The sequence below is a fragment of the Canis lupus genome, chromosome 9, assembly GCF_048164855.1.
Source record: "Canis lupus baileyi chromosome 9, mCanLup2.hap1, whole genome shotgun sequence".
Taxonomy (NCBI): Eukaryota; Metazoa; Chordata; class Mammalia; order Carnivora; family Canidae; genus Canis; species Canis lupus.
The window spans coordinates 15,297,833-15,319,360 of NC_132846.1; the positions used below are offsets into that span (position 1 = coordinate 15,297,833).

The following is a 21,528-nucleotide window of genomic DNA, read 5'->3' on the forward strand; positions in this document are numbered from 1 at the left end:
ACTGAGCCACACAGGCACCTTAGTTTTTTATGATTTCTAATAGGTAGATTAAAGAATAGCATTAGGAATTTATTTTTAGGATAAGAACTGATTCTAATATGGACTTAAAAATCAAAGGATAAAAAAATATTAAGGGATAACAAACAGTTGTATCCTTTGGTTCAAAATTTGTAAGAAATTTGGCTGATAATTAACTATTGGCTAAAGCCAGAGCATTTTTTAATAGTATTCTCAATACCATTTATGAAATAATCTTTCTTTTACTCATGTAAATTTAAGAAACATAATACATATATGGAGTAAAATGTTAGTGATCATTGTTTTCTCTGGAAGGACTGAAGGGACTGGGACTGAGGAAGAATTTGAACTGCATCTCTGCTGTTAAATTTACATATTAGCATTTATTTTAGGGGTGGCATATACAGAGCTATTTGTTACATAACCATTTGTCCTGTATTTTTTTAAAAATCTATTTTATTTAAGACTTTTATTTTTTTTATTTTTTAATTTATTTTTTAAAGCAGTTCTTTTTTTAAGATTTTATTTATTCTTTTTTTTATTTATTTTTTTTATCTTATTTATTCTTGAGAGAGAGAGAGGCAGAGACACAGGCAGAGGGAGAAGCAGGCTCTATGCAGGGAGCCGGACGTGGGACTCGATCCCGGGTCTCCAGGATCACGTCCTGGGCTGAAGGCGGCACCAAACCACTGAGCCACCCGGGCTGCCCTTTAAGACTTTTAAAGTGAAAGCGCTAAAGATTTCACTTCCCAGTTACCAGTTTTTAGCCTGTCCACCTGTGGTTTATTTCAATGTCCGTGCAAATGAACACACAGATATAGACAGATAATTTTAAATTGAAATGGAGTCTTACAGTGCTTTTTACTTTGTTGTGGTAGTGGGTATATGTAAATTTGTCAGCTCTCATCAAAATGAACACTTAAAATAGTACATCTTACTGTGTGTATCAGTAGACCACTAAGGAGTTGATTACAAATGGGATCTTATGACAAGATAGTGGTTACTCTTGGGAGGGAGTGTGGTGCTGGTTATGTTGTTTCTTGACCTGGATGTGTTCACTTTGTGAAAATTCATTGCATTTATAATTTGTGCAACTTTTCAATGTAAATATATTGTACTTCATTAATACATTCACAAAACAATGAAATCTTTATTCTGAAATAGACCATATACTGTTTAAGTTAATTCCATTTTATGGCATCATTGCATTCCACTGTGTGCATTCCATTCATTCCAATATGAATTCCATCATATTTCTTTGTACATTTATAAATTTTAATTATATCTTTAGCATATTTAAAAATATCTGGTAATGCTGATCCTTTTTTTTTCAACATCCTCTTGCCTGTTTTCATCTGCTTATTTTCCTAGATTAAATTTTGAAATTCCTTATTAAGTTCCCAAAAGATTTTGATTGGAACTACTTTGAAACTAGTTAACTTAGTGAAGAACTGACATCTTTACTATATTGTAGAGTTCAGTTTAGGAACCTATTGTGTTGTTTTTGCTTTAAAAATTTATGTCCTTAAATATTGTAATTTTCTTCATTTAAATCTCACATATTCTTATTAAATGCCTTCATACCTGATTTTTATTGTTGCTCATTTAAGGAGAAAACTTTTTTTTAACATCTGTCTTTTCATTTGACAGTATTGATCTGTATAAAAAATTGCCACTTCTGAAAATAGTGCAGATTACAATGTGATCTCGTTTCTGGATTTTAAAGTTTAAAAGATTTTTGACAATTGTGAAAATGTAGTGAATTAGGAATGAAATTAAACTTTTATGGAAGACGTTTTCCTTTTAGGAACCAAAAGCCTACCCATTAAAATAAATGTAATAACATTCATATTATAAGAGTCTCAGAAAAAGAAGAGGGAAAAGGCAGAAAATTTATTTGAGGAAATAGTAGTTGAAAACTTCCCTAATCTTGGGAAGGAAATGGATCCAAATCTAGGAAGCCCAGAGAACTCCCATCAAAATCAACAAAAAAGAAATCAGAAGCCTAAATTTCAGATCATTTGATCCAATTCAAGCTGTAGGACTGTGTCATAACAATTTTCAAAGAAACAACATTATGAACTCTTTATATTGGCTATATTTTTATTTTTTATTTTTATTTATTTATTTTTTAAGATTTTATTTATTCATGAAAGACAGAGAAGAGGCAGAGACATAGGCAGAGACATAGGCAGAGAGAGAGGCAGGCTTCATGCAGGGAGCCTGACATGGGAATCAATTCCAGGAGTCTGGGATCACACCCTGGGCTGAAGTTAGGCACTAAACTGCTGAGCCACCCAGGCATCCCTGGCTATATTTTTAATACCAAGAAATTAGAAATACTTCAGATGACCAACAATAGGGCATTTATTTAATAAATGATAGCATAACATATGATGGAATATTATTTAGCCTAAAAAGTCATGTTTTACAAGAATATTTAATGGCTTTATAAAATGCTTATGAAAGGGTGTTAAATGGGAAAGCATGTGTATGTATTCTTCAATTATTAAAGAAAATATAAAAAGTATTTGAGGGAAAAAACTCATTCAGATAAGACATGCAGCAGAATCATATAGAATTTTGTAATTGGAAAACTAAATAATGCTTTCTGCTGCTCTAGAAGTGGTTTGCTATCTTTATTTTTAAACTTTTTTGTTTGCTATTTTTAACATTTATTAGATTTTATTTTTCAGAATTGAAATTGTGACTTTTTCAGAATAAAGTTATACTAATAATTGTCAAATTATTAGTATTCGGAAGTTTTGCTCTGTGGTTGTTGTTGAATCATTTGTCCTTGTTAAATAGCTATACAGAAATGGATCCTGTTATCATTGCCTCTGAAGGAGTGGAGAAATTCAAAAATGAAAATTTTGAAATTATTATTGTTGATACAAGTGGACGCCATAAACAGGAAGACTCTTTGTTTGAAGAAATGCTTCAAGTTGCTAACGCTATAGTAAGTAACTTTCAATTTAACAACATGGTAAGGACTTTGGCTAATTTAATTACAACCCCTTATTGAGTTTATGATCTATGTAAGTTATTTTTGGTTGTATAATAGATTCCAAGTAATTTATTTCTTTCTATTTTGGGTATATGTATTTGTATGGTAAGGACTTAATCTTCTCTATACTAGATATGAAATTTTCATGAATAAGTATCAAAAAATTTTCCTTTCTCACTTAATCATCTTATTGTATATATAATAAAAAACATAATTTTAAAATTAACCTTTCATATTGACTTTTCTGTAAATTATTTAAATCAAATTAGGACATTTCCTTTAGCTGAATTTTGAAAGATTTTCAAAATGAAGCATTTAAAAATGTTAATGATCATTTAGTGTCTCTTTATTTTTTTTTTTTTTTTTTTTTTTTTTTTTAGTGTCTCTTTAAAATTGTGATGGAAATAATTTAGGGAAAAGAAGCAGCTTCTAGATAATCTGTAGCACATATTTTGCCCATGAACTCAGTTTTGCCTTTGAGGAGTTGGCAGTAATTCTTTAGCTAATCAATGCTAATAAATTTCTTTTTAGCCATGCATTATTTTGACCTGGTTGAGCAGAGCTAAGGGAAATAACCTCACCTCTGTTTTATTCATTTTGGTTTTAATTCATACTTTTCTACTTTTTCCCTCTTACTTACTTTTAGTATTCTCTTGCGTAGAATGTGATTCCTCAGATCATTACATATAAAAAACATTTTTCCTCTTTATTCAGGCCTCATCTCAAATGTTATTCCAGAGAGGCTTCCCCTGGCCGCCCTATCTAAAAAAAGTCTCCCATACCTCATATTGTTGTACATCTGAAATGTTTACTTGCCCATTTATTATCTGTGTCTTCTGACTAGAATATAAGTCTCATAAGGACAAGGATTTTATTTATTTCTTTGTCTCAGGACCTAAATGGTGTCTAATATATAGTACTCCCTCAATAAATATTTATTGATTTGATAATAATAATAAAGATAGCAAATACTTATAATAAATATTTTTCTATAGCTTCTAATGATGAAATTTGCTCAAGAGCAGTAAAAATATGTATCTTTCTTATTTAAATTTTCTAGCAACCTGATAACATTGTTTATGTGATGGATGCCTCCATTGGACAGGCTTGTGAAGCCCAGGCAAAGGCTTTTAAAGATAAAGTAGATGTAGCTTCGGTAATAGTGACAAAACTTGATGGCCATGCAAAAGGAGGTGGTGCACTCAGTGCGTAAGTATTACTGATGCTATTGTTCTAAGGCTTGGGCTTATATGGGGCTTGTGTGTGTGTGTATGTATTTATAGCTTTCTATTGATCATTTAAAATACAGTCCAGGGGCACCTGCATGGCTCAGTGATTGAGCGTCTCTGCCTTTGGCTCCAGTCATGGTCCTGGGGTCATGGGATTGAGTCTCGCATTGGGCTCCCCTCGGGGAGCCTGCTTTTCCCTCTGCCTATGTCTCTGCCTCTCTCTGTGTGTCTCTTGTGAATAAATAAATAAAACCTTTTAAAAAAATAAAATAAAATACAGTCCAGTATATACCCAAATTGAAAAAAAAAAAAGATAAATTCTAGTGGCATACCTAATATGGTCTATAAAAGAATTTTAAATAAAAACAAATTTGGAGTCCTTCTGATATAGTTCTGTTTTAACAAGTGAAAAGAAACTTGAACTGTATATCTTTAATTACTTTGAAATCTGCTGGAAAAAATTTACCTTTTTTAGATTATTTCATCATTTTCCTTTTCTCTGCAGAGTTGCTGCCACAAAAAGTCCAATTATTTTCATTGGTACAGGGGAACACATAGATGATTTTGAACCTTTCAAAACACAGCCTTTTATCAGCAAGCTTCTTGGTATGTACAGTGGTGGGATATAAAAAAATCTCTAAGGAATAGCGTGGCTCTTTAGGACAGATTAGGATTTTAATCCTACTCTCTCATTGACTAATTTAGGAAAATCATTACCTTCTATGATTTATCTTCCTCACCTGTAAAAAATCAGGATGATGGTTTTCTTCTTCTTTTGGTTTGAGTGGTAGAGGATGAAGTATTAGAAAGAGTTCTTTGGAAAAGTTTTAGAGCACAATACAAAAATACGTGGTTTTGGTAATAGCAAGGGTAATGGCAGTAAAACCTTTTGTATCAGGTAATAGAGTTCGAGAGCATGGAGTTTGGAATAAAACCTGGGGCTGGAGTTCCTGCTTTGTTTTAAGTTCTTGAGGTTCAGTTTTCTCACCTCTAAAATATAGTAGGAATATCTGACCTGCTGTCTCACAGGGGTATTATCTATGTGCATGTATTTTATATAATGTAAAGCAGTATATACTGTTGTTAATTTTTCTTTTTTTGGGGTCTTATAGGTATGGGTGACATCGAAGGACTGATAGATAAAGTCAATGAGTTGAAGTTGGATGACAATGAAGCACTTATAGAGAAGTTAAAACATGGTATATGAGAAGCAAAAAGCATTTGCTCTCTGATGTCTTCTCACAATTTCTTTTTGATAAAGCTACTGTTAATTTGTTTGAAATGACAAATCTATTATTAAAGTTCAATTCGTCAAATGTTTATTTTCTACATGATTTATATGCAAATCATTTTAAATCTCAGATAATCTGTAAACAATTGTAGAATTGAGTGTTTTTATTTTCTTTCTTGTAATCAAATTGCCTGAAGGTTAAAATTGAGATTTTCATTGAATTTCATGAAGTAGAACAGGTTAAATGTAAGTTGGAACACTCTTTCTAATCTGTTTATTTACAAATTATGAGTGTGTATGTGTGTGTATATATATATAATATATACACTAAATATAAAAAAATGTAGAAGAATGAGATTAAGCACACATTTGTTTTCACTCCACATTTAAGACCACTCCTATAAAGAATATATGTTGTGATTAAGAGCTCAAATTCTAAAAAAAAAAAAAAAAAGCTCAAATTCTTAAATTTGTCATATTTGAATTTATATTTGATCTATTTTTAGCTGTATAACTTTTTCAAATTACTGAACCTTAATTTCCTTATCTGTAAAAAGTAGGTAACGCTAAGTATCTTCCTTATAAACTTGTGAAGATTAAGTCAGCTGATATATATAAAATCAGAAGTATTCATCGTATATTATTATTGACCATTTCTTTTTTTCCTCCAAATGATCTTACTCTTAGTTTCCATGGTTATATACTATCCTGCCTCTGCTCATTCTCACTTATCTTGTCAGTTACCTAAGCCTTTATCCCTCTCTTAAATGTTGGTATTCTTCAGGGACCAATGCTAGGCCATCTTCTTTCTCTGGAGCTTCAGGTTGATACCTGTTTGTTTACTAGACCATACTTGGATGTTCATAGACATTTCAGATTCAGCGTATCTGTATCTTCCCATCCTAAAGTCTCACCTCATTGTTATCATCAATGAATGCTAATGTCATTTGTCTTATTGCCAGAGGCAGAATCTTGGGTGTTGTCATGGACTCTCTTATTTCTTTCTTGCTCTGCCCATTCCTTTTCCCATCTGTCAGCTTGTCCTAGTAGTTCTACCTCCTAAATATCTTCATTCCATTCCCTTTTCTTGCAGCTCCTGCAATTATGCAAGTTTATCTCTTTATTAGGTTGTTTATTCTAAGTCTCATTTTAACAGATCTTCCTGTTTCTTGGATTCTTCCCCTTGGATCTATTTTTTATACTGCGGCGAAAATGCAAGTCTAATCACATTACTGCCTTTCTTAAAATCTTTCAGTGGCTTCCCATTGCTCTTAGAATCTTGTCAAATGACTATTATTGGGGTACCTGGCTGACTCAGTCAGAGAAGCATGCAATTCTTGATGTCAGAGTTGTAAGTTCGAGCCCCACCTTGGGTGTAGAGATTACTTAAAGTTTTTTTTAAAAAAACCCACGACTCTACCAACTAGCTCACATCTTCCATATCATTTTTTTAAGACTTTTATTTATTTATCCATGAGAGACACACACACACACAGAGGCAGAGACACAGGCAGAGGGAGAAGCTCCATGCAGGGAGCCCGATCTGGGACTCGATCCAGGGTCTCCAGGATCACACCCTGGGCTGAAGGTGGCACTAAACCGCTGGGCCACCTGGGCTGCTCATCTTCCATATCATTTTTGATGCTCTTTTCCTTAACCTTCCATGTGCCAGTCATGTCGAATTTCTCTCAGGTTCTGAAATATATGTCACCTCTGTGCCTTTGCCTGTTAAACAGGTGTTCTCTCTTCTTCATACTTCCACGCCCCTCTCCCCAGCCATAGAGGCTAACTCTTACTCATACTTCAGTCTCTCCTTCTTTAGGGGCATTTTACCTGATCCCTGGACTGAGTTAGAACTCTGCTATATGTTTCCATTGCACCCTGTAATTTTTGTATTATTCATTATAATTATTAGATATATGTCTTCCCTGTTTGAAGGCAAAGGTAAGTTCATAGCTGTGTTCCTTACATTTTATGTTTATAGTACCTAGCATAGTTTCAGGCACTTAGTAGATTTTTAATAAATATCTGTTTAATGAATGAATCTATCCCTCATTGCTGGGTGCTTTTCCCCACCTTTCTTTATACTTGAACAGCTCTACCACTGCTTCTGCCACCAAATTAAACTGGGTAATATATCCCTAGTCAGTCTACTTTTTAACTGTTAGATCTCTCCTTATGCCTGCATTTTGCTTCTGCTCTTAGCATTCTACTCATTTCTAAGGTCACCAAGGGCAAAAGTAGTAGCAGCCTTTTTTTTCCCCCTTGGTTCCCAATATTTGTTACTTTCTTTTGTTTTTGAACTTTTCATGTGGGTTCCATGACAGTGTATTTCCTGTACTATCATGGCTTCAATGGTCACTCCTGTGTAATAGCCAAATATGTATTTCAGCCTTAACTTTTTCTACCACTGTTTAATTTTACATATCTAGCTGCCTGCTATAACATTTCCTTTAAAATATTGTACTGTCGGGCACCCCGGGTGGCTCAGCGGTTTAGCACTGCCTTCTGCCTAGGGCATGATCCTGGAGTCCTGGGATCGAGTCCCGCGTCAGGCTCCCTGCATGGAGCCTGCTTCTCTCTCTGCCTGTGTCTCTGCCTCTTTCTCTCTCTCTCTCTCTCTCTCTCTCTCTCTCTCTGTGTCATTCATGAATAAGTAAATAAAAGCTTTAAAATAATATTGTACTGCCACTTAAATTCAGGATGAGTAAAACCAAATGCCTTTTCCAGTTATATCTTTAGGCCATAAATAGAAAATACTCTGGATTGTTTTTTTTTTGGATTGTTGTTGTTGGTTAATTGAAGTTAATTTACATATAATGAAATGCGTGGTTCCTAAGGATATTGTTCCAACAATTTTAACAAATGCACAGAAACACATATCCATCAGGAAATATTTCCATTAACTAGAAAGTTTGCTCATTCTCCTTCCTAGTAAGTACATCATATTGTAGGAATCCTAGTATGTCCCTTTTTCCCTACACCTGGTTTCTTTGACAGCATAATTTTTTTGACATTCATCCATTTAGTTCTATGTACCTGTAGCTTGTTCTTTTATTGCTGAGTAGTATTTCATCCATAGTCTATCATTTTCCTCTTCATGGACAGCCATGTTGTTTAGAAAATGCCAAATAATCTAAAGTGTTTTTGCCGTTTTACATTTTTACCAGTGATCTATGAGAGTTCTGCTTGCTCCATATCTTCTTGAACTTTTGGTGTTGTAAGCCTTTTTCATTTTAGTCATCCTAGTATGGTAGAGTTTGTCTGCCTTGTTTTCACGTTTTTTGTATATTTACTTCTGTCCATTTTTTCTGATAGAGTGTAAGCTTTTCTAGGATAGAATCTGTCTGTGTATCTATAAATTCTCGACTGCATTTACCATATGATCTTGCCCATAGTTAACTGCTCAGGAATATTTATTGATTAGATATTTTGCAAGTATGCTTCAAGATGAATCCATGACTAAGGAAAAGATTAATTTTATTGAATGGAAATGTACATTCTCTAACATACCTGAACCATTTATGTTGTATTTCAGGTCAGTTTACGTTGCGAGACATGTATGAACAATTTCAAAATATCATGAAGATGGGCCCCTTCAGTCAGATCTTGGTTAGTTATCCAAAAAAGTTTTTTTTCTACCTTCTTTTGTTTTTCATTAAAATGTTTAAGAATAGATGCCTTTACTTTCATTATTTTTGCTATTTGGGTAAAAAAATATTTTAAAAATTTAGTGTCAAAATTAAAGCTAGTAGTTAAATGTGAACATTCTGAACAATTTAATCACAAGCTGTTGTTAATTTTATGTTTAAATATATTTGTTTTAGGGTATGATCCCTGGTTTTGGTACAGATTTTATGAGCAAAGGAAATGAACAAGAGTCAATGGCAAGGCTAAAAAAGTTAATGACGATAATGGATAGTATGAATGATCAAGGTAAGATGGCAGATTACTTGATTTAGAGGGCAATGTTCTGAATATTTGCAAGTGGATAGTTTCACTGTGTTCTTGTGGACAAGACTGGAAAAAATGTAGACTGAAAGATTAGGTAGATTTGTAGCTGTTTTGAACTCAGAGTTCTGGTTATTGGATTGACTTCATATAGAGAAATGCGGAGTACAGTGTTTCTCCAAATGAGTTCCGTGGAAAAAACTCTCTTCAGATGATGATAGATATAGCTTGAAAGGAATGTTCTGTAGTCAAATAAATTTGGGGGGAATTGTGGGTTAAAAAAACTAGTAAGTTTATTATATATGTCTCCTCAGAGCTCTCATATGTTAACATGATTTGGGAATCTGTAAGAGAAATAGTTTAAGCAATGCTTACAAAGTTATTTTGTACTGAAACTCTCGAGGCTTCAGTATTTTTTTTAAGAGGGAGAGAGAACACGCACGAGTGGGGGAGGGGTGAGCAGAGGAAGAGACAGAGAGAGTCTTAGGCAGGCCCCACGCTCAGCATGGAGCCCAATGTGAGGCTCCCTGAGCTGAAATCAGGAGTTGGACACTTAACTGACTGAGCCATCCCGGCGCTCCTCAAGGTTTCAGTCTTATTAGAATACTGCTCTCTGTAATCCTGTATTATCACTACCTCCTCCTATACTTCCAGCCCATTAACATTTCTAGTTCCATGACCCCTTTATCTTTTTTCCAGTTTTTAAACACTCTTTCTGATTCAACCCAGCACGTATTCCAAACCTTTATCACCCCCCCCCCACCCTTAGGCTTTCAATTCTACCACTTGACCTCTGACTTTACAAAGAAACACAGGCTTTTGGCATAGAATTCCCTCAGCCTTTGGCTAACTTAGCTATAAGACTGTGACAGTCATGAACCACTCTTCAGGCTTTTTCAAGGACCTTAGATCTCCCTCAATAAAATCCTTTCCTGTCTCCAGTCTTTTCTTACCTCCTGACTTTTATTCCCCTTTCAGCATATAAACATTCTTAAGTTCACATTTTCTGGGCTCATACTTCTCCCTCATGCTTCTTTACTCTTTGTTTAGTCAAACTTCTTGGAAGAACAGTTTGTATTTTTCTCAAACTACTGAAATCTGACTTCTGTCCCTACCACTATGCAGAAATAGAATATACAAAGATTTCCAATAACCTATTGGGCTGCTCCAGTGGATCCTTTTCAGTCTTTTTCTTGACCTTTACAACAGTGGCACTTGTTGATCACCTTTTTGCTTGGCTTCTATTAGTATCGTCTTTCTCCACTTTTACTGTACCTTTCTTGTTAACTCAGTCACTTTTTTAGCCTGTCCCTAAAATGAATATATATACTACAGGTTCTGACCCGGAGTTCCTTGTTGAGCCTGGAATTGGGCTCCCTACTCAGCTGGGAGTCTCCTTCTCCCTCTCCTTTTGCTGCTACCCCTGCTGGTGCTCGCTTCCTCTGTCAAATAGATAAAAATAAAATCTTAAAAAAAAAAGGAGTTCTAAGAGGAATAGTCAAAGGAGTTGGATATTTGTAACCTAGAGGAGATTCACCAGAGACTTGGTAGCTCTCAGATATTTGAAAGCCTTTTTCTTTGTGCCTGGCAAGGAGACATGTATGCAAATAAGAAGTGCCAGGCAAATTTATTTTATTTTAATATGGAAAAGATTTTCCATAATTACAGGTATAATAGAATGGCATAGATTACTATATTTTAGATAGTGTGACATCTGGACTGAGGGTAGCTGACTATTTAATGGGAGATCTTGTAGAGAGAATGCAGATGTATTAGGAATTTTAATTAAAGTCCATTGTATTCTGTCTGAGATCATATGTAGCTAATGCCAGAAGAAATGCACCTTGTATTCTAAGAGTTATAAAAACACTGGAGGGAATTAACTCATTCTTTATCTCACAGAAAAGATTAAAATACTAGTCGAAATTATATAGAAAATATTACCGTTATTCTGTTGATGATAGAACCTACCTACTTCAGTTGCTTAGATGCCTAAATTTATGATTTAAATGTTAATAGTTATTTAGAGCTAAAGCGAGCACTTTTCTTTTTTGAATATACCTTATGCTTCTAGTATATGCTCTGAGGAGCAGTTGGAAATGAGATATGGAAAAGGTACACATAGGCTTCAAAAGTTTTCAGAATGTCCTATTTTACTTAAACTGTGGGGTGAGTACATGTGTATTTGTTTTATTGTTTTTATAGTTTATAAATATTATAGATGTTCTTTTGAATATATTTCATGTTTAAATTTTAAAAATCAGATGCAAACATGGCAGATGATAACATTTGTTAAATCTGGCGGTAATTTTATTTGTGTATAAGATAAATTTGTACATAACTTTTGATAATATTAATTGTATGTAAATGAAAGTAATTAATCCTTGTCTGCAGAACTTGACAGTACTGATGGTGCCAAGGTTTTTAGTAAGCAACCAGGAAGAATCCAGAGAGTAGCAAGAGGATCAGGTGTGTCAACAAGAGATGTTCAAGAACTTTTGACACAATATACCAAATTTGCACAGATGGTAAAAAAGATGGGAGGTATCAAAGGACTTTTCAAAGGTAAGAAAAGTATTAGACTCATCATTATTTAACATAGCGAAAGTAAAGAAAGAAATTGAGAAACTAAAATTAAAGCCAAGTAGTACTGCCAGTACTGGAAAACACATTGCCGAATTTCATGTTATATTCATGTACTTCTTGAATATGATCTGATTTATGTTTTCAGATTCAAGGTAATAAACACTAATATTTATTAAAGATAAACAATGACTTTATCTTTATGAAGATGTAATACATAGTAAAGAAAATTTAGAGAGAATAAGAAAGTATAAGAAAAAAACTTAAAACACCCATCACCTTTTCTCCCCAGGGAATCCTATCAGTCCTATTGCAAAATAGGACTATAACTAGTGAACTACTGCTTTCTTCTGAAACATCATTACTATTATTCCATATCGTCAAATATTCTTCAAGATTTAACTTTTAAGCACTGAATACTCTTCCAGTTATGATTATATCTTTGGTGCAGTGGATATTTAGGCTGATTCATCTGCTTCTGGTTAGCCGGGGATTTTGTCTCTTTTGATCAGATACATAGTTGATGCTGAATGAATTTTATAATAATTTAATTATTTAATATTTTTTTTAAATTTTTTTTATTTTTATTTTTTTATTTTTTATTGGTGTTCAATTTACTAACATACAGAATAACCCCCAGTGCCCGTCACCCATTCACTCCCACCCCCCGCCCTCCTCCCCTTCTACCACCCCTAGTTCGTTTCCCAGAGTTAGCAATCTTTACGTTCTGTCTCCCTTTCTGATATTTCCCACACATTTCTTCTCCCTTCCCTTATATTCCCTTTCACTATTATTTATATTCCCCAAATGAATGAGAACATATAATGTTTGTCCTTCTCCGACTGACTTACTTCACTCAGCATAATACCCTCCAGTTCCATCCACGTTGAAGCAAATGGTGGGTATTTGTCATTTCTAATAGCTGAGTAATATTTTATTTAATATTTTCAATTTAATAATTTCAGTTTAATGATTCAGGATATGTTTTTTAGATTACTACTCAAGTTTAACATCTCTTCATACATTTATTAGTTTGGATTTCCTTTGTGAATCATCTCTTAGGATCCTTTTCATTTGTCTTTTTTTCTCCCGTTGCTTTGTAATCACTCTTTAAAATCCTTGGCTTGGGATCCCTGGGTGGATCAGTGGTTTAGCACCTGCCTTTCGCCCAGGGCCTGATCCTGGAGTCCCGGATTGAGTCCTGCGTTGGGCTCCCTGCATGGGACCTGTTTCTCCCTCTGCCTGCATCTCTGCCTCTCTCTCTCTCTCTCTCTCTCTGTCCCTCATAAATAAATAAAATCTTTAAAAAAAATAAAATAAAATCCTTGGTTTATGTTTACAAATATTTTACCCAGTTTTCATTTGCCTTTTATTTACAGTTTTTAGTGAATGGAAGCTTTCCTTTTTAATGTAGGCAAGCCTATTTATCATTTTTTTTTTAAATTTTCTTATGCTCATAAAAGCCTTCCCCATCTTGATAACCACAGTAGTCACCTACATTTTCTACTTGTTTTGGTTTTATTTTTTAGGTTTTTAAATTTTTATCCCATCTGAAATTTATTTTGCTGTGTATCGAATAAGGTAAAAAGATAAATTTACTTTTCCAGAGTTAGTCAATTGTCCAAGCCCTCGCAAATATTTTTTCTGTATTACAAACACTATTGAAGTGAATTTATTATTTCAAACACATTGATTAGATAATCTCCAAAGATGAAGCAATACTATTGAATAGCTTTCTAAAAAGGATGAATATTTATATAATTTTTTAAATCATCTTTTTTCTTTGATGCTTTATTTTTTTGCTTGTTATATGCTATTTTTTTGTGACAGGAAGAAAAATTAGAAAACATGTTTAAGATGGGTTATAATTTCTCACATCACATGCTATTTCAGATAGTGATTTTTTTTTCAGATAGTGATTATTAAATATGTTTAACATCTTTCCCAAATAACCCTGTTTGTGTTTTGTTTTGTTTTTTGTTTTTAAGGATTTTATTTATTTATTCATGAGAGACACAGAGAAAGTGACAGGCAGAGACACAGACAGAGACACAGACAGAGGGAGAAGCAGGCTCCATGCAGGAAGCCCGATGTGGGACTTGATCCCAGGACTCCAGGATCATGCCTTGAACCAAAGGCAGCTGCTAAACCACTGAGCCACCCAGGAATCCCTATTTATTTATTTTAGAGAGAGAAAGCTGACTATTCTTGATTGAACTACTGTGGACCTGTTTATCTAAGCATTGATAGCATTGATTACTCAATAAAGGCAGAATCAAGATGAAATGGGGAGTGGATGTGACATACATTCTTGTCACACCAAGTTCTTAATATTTTTTAGAAGTTTTAATTCCTCAGAAATAATTTGTCAATGGGCAGAGTATTCACACCTTACACAGATGTATTAATCGTGAAATTTAAAAAAAAATTGTGAAATTTTTTTATCATGTTTTATAAAAAACATCTTTCATTCATATTTCTTAATTCATGTAATCTATTCATTCATGTAATTTATTCAGATTAGCCAGCCTTAATGTTCATTTTCATAATGAGAATTTCTGAGGAAATACCAGAATTAATGTTCCTTTGAAATAATTTTGCCTGAAGCAACTCTACTTGTAGTTGCATTGATGATCTGTTTTGCTTCCTGTCTCTTAAGACCACAGCAGCTTTTCTCTAAAGGATGCTCTTACCTGTTCTGCCTCAGAGTGCATCTCTTTTATTGGCTTCCTTTTTTACTGTGGAGTTTCAATTGAGTGTGTGGAAATTCATTGGTAAATGGAGTTGCATTATTTGTCTTTCCATTCTCTGAAGCCTTTCATTATTTTTAATAGCTTCTTAGATATTTGCAAATCTTCATGTTCTCTGTCTTATTCTTTCATATTAATCTACAAGCAATCCAGGTACTTTCCCTGTGAATCCTTATCTATAGTCAGGTTTTTGTTCAGCATTCTCCCATAGGACTATTAAACAACTGTTATAGCTTCCTATTAATAATCATTGGATACAATTTTTTATTAACAAAAATCATAGCCCTTAAAAAAATCCCTTAAATATCCCTTAATACAGAATTTCACTCGTTCTTTCTCAAAAATATTTAAGTAATTGAGATAAAGATGAGAAGGGAATATGTACAAATAGAAATTATGTGTTAGGGTGATAAGATTAGGAGTGATTTCTAACAAATTTTACTCAGTTCATTAAACTTTCTATACCTTGATTATATTATATTCTACATTGACGCAAAACCTTTTTTTTTTATTCAGGTGGTGACATGTCTAAGAATGTGAGCCAGTCACAGATGGCAAAACTGAATCAACAAATGGCCAAAATGATGGATCCAAGAGTTCTTCATCACATGGGTAAGTACAAAGTTGTTACCAGTTTATAATACACAGTTAATTTATAAGGGTTAAGTTTTAATAAGCCTTCTGTTGTGATATGATGAATATCTGTTCAAAAGATGTATGATTTGAGGGAAATGGTCATCTGAATTCTAAGTTGGATAGTTGTAATAGTGCTATATAATTGAGGTTTTATTCACTCTTCTGCCATCTATGTGATTTTTTAAGCAATATACTTAATCATCTTTTGTTAATGTTTGTTTCAGTGACTATTTGCCCTAGTTTAGAATCTGGGTTATTTTCAATGATAAGACTTTGAAATTATATAAGGATTTTGAAACCCAATTATACTTTTGCTAGTGACCTATGAAAAACGTTCCTTAAACTTTATGAACCTCACTTTCCTCTTTTGTAAAATCACAGATATCTCATCAAGAAATTGTGACAATTAAGTGAGCTAATATACATGAAAGCATTTAGTACAACTTTGAGCATATAGATATTTAATAAATGATGAATTCTTTTCTTCCTGGGAGTCCTTTGAAACAACTCCTCCACTCCCCAGAATTGGTTACTATTTACAACAAGACTCTTTTGGACTTCTCAGAAAAAAATTTTGTTTAGATTTATTAACTCCCTGCTGTGTAACAGGAACTAAGATCTTTTTATATATTATTTATTCCTTCTAACATGATGAGGTAGGTTATTCAATCTCTTTTATAGATAAAGATACTGGTGATAACAGATATTTTTAATTGGTATGTTCTTTAAAGCTGATGACCAAATTGCAGTCAGATCCCAGAAATTTTTTAGAAGTAAAACCATTTATTTGGTAACACCTTTCAAGTTCCACTTAATAATTATCTGATTTTACCCTATTTTTACTCTAGGTGGTATGGCAGGACTTCAGTCCATGATGAGGCAGTTTCAACAGGGTGCTGCTGGCAATATGAAAGGCATGATGGGATTCAATAATATGTAAAGAAGATGCCTTAATTTAAACTGACTCAGTTGATTACATTATTTGCTGAGACCTCAAGAGTTTCCCTCCTTTTTGCAAACAGGAAAAAAAAGTATTTTTCTTGCCTGTCTTGCCCTTTTTCTTTCTCTTCTCATCTTCTTCTTTCCTTCCTACTTCCTTCCCTCCCTTTGATATAAGGGAGGAATATATAGTTTTTGTGGAAATCATTATATTTTTGCTTTAGATTTTCTTTTCTTAGTTTTCACCATCATAATACTTCTTAAGTTAAACAAATCATGATGTAAAATCTAGTACTTAGAAGTTTCTAATTGTCTCAAAGGCCAAGCATTACATTTGTAAACAGTCCTGATCAGTAGTTATATGATGTCTCAATAAAAGTGCTGTAAAATAAACTTCAAACTCATTATAAATTAAGGGGTTGTTAACTTCCTTTATGATTTAAATTTTTCAGTGAATCACATTAAAAGGCAGATAGAAAAACCAATGGCTATATGTTACTTAAAACTAGTCCTATAGGGGCGCCTGGATGCCTGGATAGCTCAGCTGGTTTAGCACCTGACTCTTGATCTCAGGTCTTGATCTCAGGGTCATGAGATCAAGGGTTGGGCTCCATGCTGGGCATAGAGCCTACTTAAAAACAAAACAAAACCAGTCCAACAAGTGTACCTTTAATCAGAAATATGGTAGAATGACTTAACCATTAGTATTGGGAACTTTTGTTTAACTTAGAATAATTATGGTAATTTTGCCATAGAAAATCTCAGGCCTGCCATTTAAATTGAACTTAGTTTATAATAAATGTTTCATATATAGCTTCCATTTTTTTACCTCATATATTTGAAGCCTTAATGGCAATATGTTTCTTTTTTTGAAAAGCCAATTTTGTTGTTTCTTACACATGAAAAAAAAACTGACGAAATTGATGTACTTTGATACTAGTTAATGTATAGACCTCCTAATGGGAAAATGGTTACATATATTAGACTGTCACTACTACATATTAAAAATAATGAGACGATGACAAGGTTGATTTGGTTGTTGGTTACTTTGGATTTTTTATGACTCAAGTGTTTTAAAAAGGTCATATGAGCCAAAATCTCTTTAAAAAAGTAATTATAAAAAAATAAATAAAAATTAAAAAAATAAAAAGTAATTACATAAAGAATGCAGCAGATTTTCTTGTTTACTTGGTCAAAGATTTTATATCCCACTAAATTATTTTTACCAGCTAAAAATTAGCATATCCCTATAGAACACTGTACACCCTATATAAATGATATATTTTGTGTTCTGCAGAAATGTCATCATAAGGTCCAGCTATAGAAATTTGACAATGAGAAAATTTGTTTTCCAAATTAGCTTCTAATTAAATTGATGCATACCACCTTTTCTGGGCAAGGATTTTTGTGATTTCTATCCTCAGGGTACTACTTTTCACTTTGACCAAAGAAGGAAATAAGACCCTTGGCCAAACTTTATGGCTCAGGCACTATTTTTAAGTATTTTTGTATCTGGTGCAAATTATATTTTTCAGAAGCAAAAATAACAGTGGGCAGAGGACACCAGAACACTTATTCAGCTTCCATTTCTCTTTCCTCTTCTGTGAGATGAGGGAATTGGAGATGCTCTTTAAAATTCTGACCGTATCAATTCCTCAATCTGACATTTTTAGTTACAAAAGCTATCCTTCCACCCTTACAGTTTTTGTCAAAGTACTGATGTTTAACCACATAAGTACCCCATATACCAAAATCAAATATTAGACCAAATTTCCTATTTTTCACTATTGTTGAAATTGGTTCCTAAGCTTTTGTTACCTGTTATATAGGCCCTGCTTAGACTACTAGCTAGATCTAATATTGTGTAACATTGGATTCTTCTGGAATTTTATGATATTAATTAAATATGTACAAACATAAAATTAGGTGTAGTTCCTAAGCTTACAATGCTTATATAATTATAAAACAAAAACTCAGAAATTAATTTCAACAAACTATTGCACCAACAAAGGTCAAATTAATGCCATTTTGATGTGATGTCAGTATTCTTCTGGAAGTATATTTGCTGGCATGTAGGATACAAGGTAAGTGTATACAGTTCATTGCAATTTTATAGAGTAATGTTTTGGAAAAAATTAAGTATTTTCTATGTAGTAAAACGAATTTCAAAATGTGTTGTATACATTATTTTGTTCAAATAAATACAGTATATTTTAATGAGAAAAGTTCCTAGGTCTGATATGCAGTAATGTACTAATCTTGAATAGAAGTATAGTGTCACATAGCTAAAAAAGAAATCTAATACTGTCAATAAATACTTATATACAGAGGCAACAAAAGCAGGAAATTTACTAGAACTAAAGTCTCATGCATATTAGTGTAGGTAAAATTAATATTAATACTTTATTGCAGTGAATATAGAGGATTTAAAAAGTAAGCCATAATATAAAAATAAATTGAATCTCTTTTACATATAGCTCTAGAAAATACAAATATTTCAGTAAAAAATGAAACAAAGCATTTAAAATAAATGCAAAAGAATTTTAACTTATACTTGTGTATGTGGTAAAATTTAGTATTTTACAGTTTGTATGAGACAGCAACCAAGGAATCTGAATAAGCTTTAATAAAAACTATGTCAGTGAGACTCATAGCTAAATAACAATAAAATGTAAGTTTTGATATTCCTTAAAACCTAGATATAATTATTAATAAAGCCAAATAAGTTCTATCCAAAACTAGAAATCCATCATCACAGCTCGAATCTAGATGATCTTCATTGCTTGCATACACTAGATTTGAAACAACTGTCATCATCACAGTTTTGCTCTAAAATCCAATTACCATATTCTCAACATTAAGCTTGTTGCATTAAAGTTGAATCTAATATCTTCTTTGTTTTTGAGTCATGAGTTACAGGAATGATGAATTTGTATCTCATATGTTGGGGGGTTAATTCAAATTTAATTTCTAGATAGTTGTGTAGTCTGTGGGTTATTTTTGTTAAGTAGTTGATGTGATGTGAAATTTTGTTATGGTAGTTATTTTCCCACAGTTTGCAGTTAGGTGTAGGTAAGTATTTGTGCTCTGTGTTAAGTAGTTGCTAACCCTAAAATCTAGGCCTTGTCTCCTCTGACCTCTTATCTGTGATACGGGTATGCTGAGTATGAGGTAATTTTCAGATACTTTTAAAGTGAAAATACACCTTGTAAGCTGGTAATTATGGCACATTTCCTTTGATAAGAACTTTGTGCCACAGAAATTCTTTTGAGTTTGGCATGCCTAAGCTAGTGTTTACAATTTTCTCATTTTTCTCTCTCCATTTGAAATTATCATTTCAAAAGCATGTATCTTTTAACTTCTCTTGCCTTACAGAGTGCTTGGAGCCTAAAACAGTGCATTTCTTGGTACCAGTTGGATCTAAATGCAAAATATTCAAGTGATTACACAGCAGTACCTGCCTGTAACAGGGATAAGACTCCTCTGACACTGGGGCATAAATGCTTTACCTTGTCATAAAAAGCAGAAGGGAGTAATAGCCTGTGACTATGGTATGTAGTTAAACAACACATGCTCAAATTTTATGAGTCTCTTTCTAGAGAATGGTTACTTATCTGCAAGTAAGGAGAACATACAGTGTCTATCTATTTGCATATTTTAGGAACCATGCTTGCTTGCTTTTTATTATTTTATAATTGAATAAGAGAAATTTCTTCCTCAGTGACCCAAAAGAGCTGAGAGTTGTTATAGGCTATATTCATGGGCCCATAATTTTTGACTTTGGGAAATCAATTAAGGGGGTCAGAATTTCATTTCTGGCAGAAGGTGGTACAAGAAAATATCTGTCAAATTTTTGACACCCTGTTTCATAGGAAATACAGGAAGTGTGAAATCCTTCAGTTGATGTATGTCTTGATTCTCTGCAATTTCCTCCTTACTGTGTTAAACAATGGATGATCTTGCCCTGAGATAACTGCTATTTATCCCTCTCCAGTTTTCTTGAAAGATAATTGACATATATCACTGTTTAAGGTTTCAGCATGATGGCCTAACATTATCTATTGTGAAATGATTACCACAATAAGTTCAGCTAACATCCATCATCTCATGTCCATAAAATATGAAGAAGAAAAAAAAGGAAAAAAGATTTCTTTTTGTGATGAGAATTTAGGATTTACTCCCTTAAGTTTTCTAAATATTGTATATCAGTGTTAGCTTTAGTCATTGTTACATTAAATGGAAAGGCATCCTTAATTGTGGCAATCCTTATAGCTTTATACTTGTTTTTTAGATTATTGTCAGAAGACTCCTACGTTTCGACAGACTTCAGACTAATATGTTTAGCTTTCAACACTGAGATTGCTGTGCTCAGGCATAATGTACAAAGAAACTGATTTTTTTTATGATTAATGCCATATAAAAAATTCTGCTAGTTGAATATCAATAGTTCATTCCCATGACACAAAAAAAAATTTGACCAAATTCCAATTAAAAGAAATGTACTCACATGGCATCAAGTAAAACATGTTCACTTGGTATTTTCATTTGTTTGTTAAATATAGGTCTTTAAAACTTGCAAATGGCTACCTCATAATAGATTTTAAAAAATATATACTTTGAAAATTTGTATTCAAGTCTTTTCAAATATCACATTCACCTTTGGTGTAGGAATTTTCTGCCCCTAATAGCCTATTTTCTGGCATTTTTTATTCCCAGAGGAGCAGAGTGGCTGGCTAAGAGTATAGGCTCTGGAATCAGACTGCCTGGGTTTAAATCCTTGCTCTGCTGCTTACCAGCTGTATCCATGAGCAAATTTCTTAATCCCTCTGAGTCTTTGTCTCCTCATCTGTAGAATGTAGGTAATTATAATAATGCCTCTATCATAGAGCTGTTGTGAGGAAGACAAGGAAAGTCCTTCGCATAGTACCTGTCATATTGGGCTCCATACATGGAACTGCTACAATTATTTAACAATTTATGCTTAAAATCAGCCTAACGTGCATTTTGTTTTTTTGTTTGTTTGTTTGTTTGTTTTTTCATTTTTAGTTTTACCACCTTATTTTTTCTTATGTATTATTGACAGTTATCCCTTATTTGAGACATGAGGTAATCTTAAAAAGAAACTTTTTATTAAAATAGATATGTAGCTTTGTGAAGACCATAAGAAAATCTTGTTTTTTTATT

General features: G+C 33.1%; 2 protein-coding genes across 5 annotated transcripts in view; one reads left to right on the forward strand and one right to left on the reverse strand.

Moving 5' to 3' along the window:
- LOC140639822 (uncharacterized) overlaps positions 1-21,528 on the reverse strand; it is a 77,939-nt gene that overhangs the window by 54,478 nt on the left and 1,933 nt on the right. The gene's annotated exons all lie outside the window — the stretch shown is intronic.
- The window catches only part of LOC140639820 (signal recognition particle subunit SRP54), a 60,993-nt gene that overhangs the window by 20,600 nt on the left and 18,865 nt on the right, over positions 1-21,528 (forward strand). For 3 of the 4 annotated variants that reach the window (XM_072838249.1, XM_072838248.1, XM_072838250.1), the window contains 9 exons: positions 2,827-2,977; positions 4,086-4,234; positions 4,760-4,860; positions 5,367-5,453; positions 9,024-9,097; positions 9,313-9,421; positions 11,831-12,001; positions 15,286-15,381; positions 16,254-16,755. In XM_072838249.1, the coding sequence (XP_072694350.1) occupies positions 2,827-2,977; positions 4,086-4,234; positions 4,760-4,860; positions 5,367-5,453; positions 9,024-9,097; positions 9,313-9,421; positions 11,831-12,001; positions 15,286-15,381; positions 16,254-16,345 (1,030 nt within the window). In that variant the 3' untranslated portion in view covers positions 16,346-16,755. Of the gene's footprint in view, positions 1-2,826; positions 2,978-4,085; positions 4,235-4,759; positions 4,861-5,366; positions 5,454-9,023; positions 9,098-9,312; positions 9,422-11,830; positions 12,002-15,285; positions 15,382-16,253; positions 16,756-21,528 lie in introns of those variants that run through there. The other variant, XM_072838253.1, reaches the window with a different exon arrangement.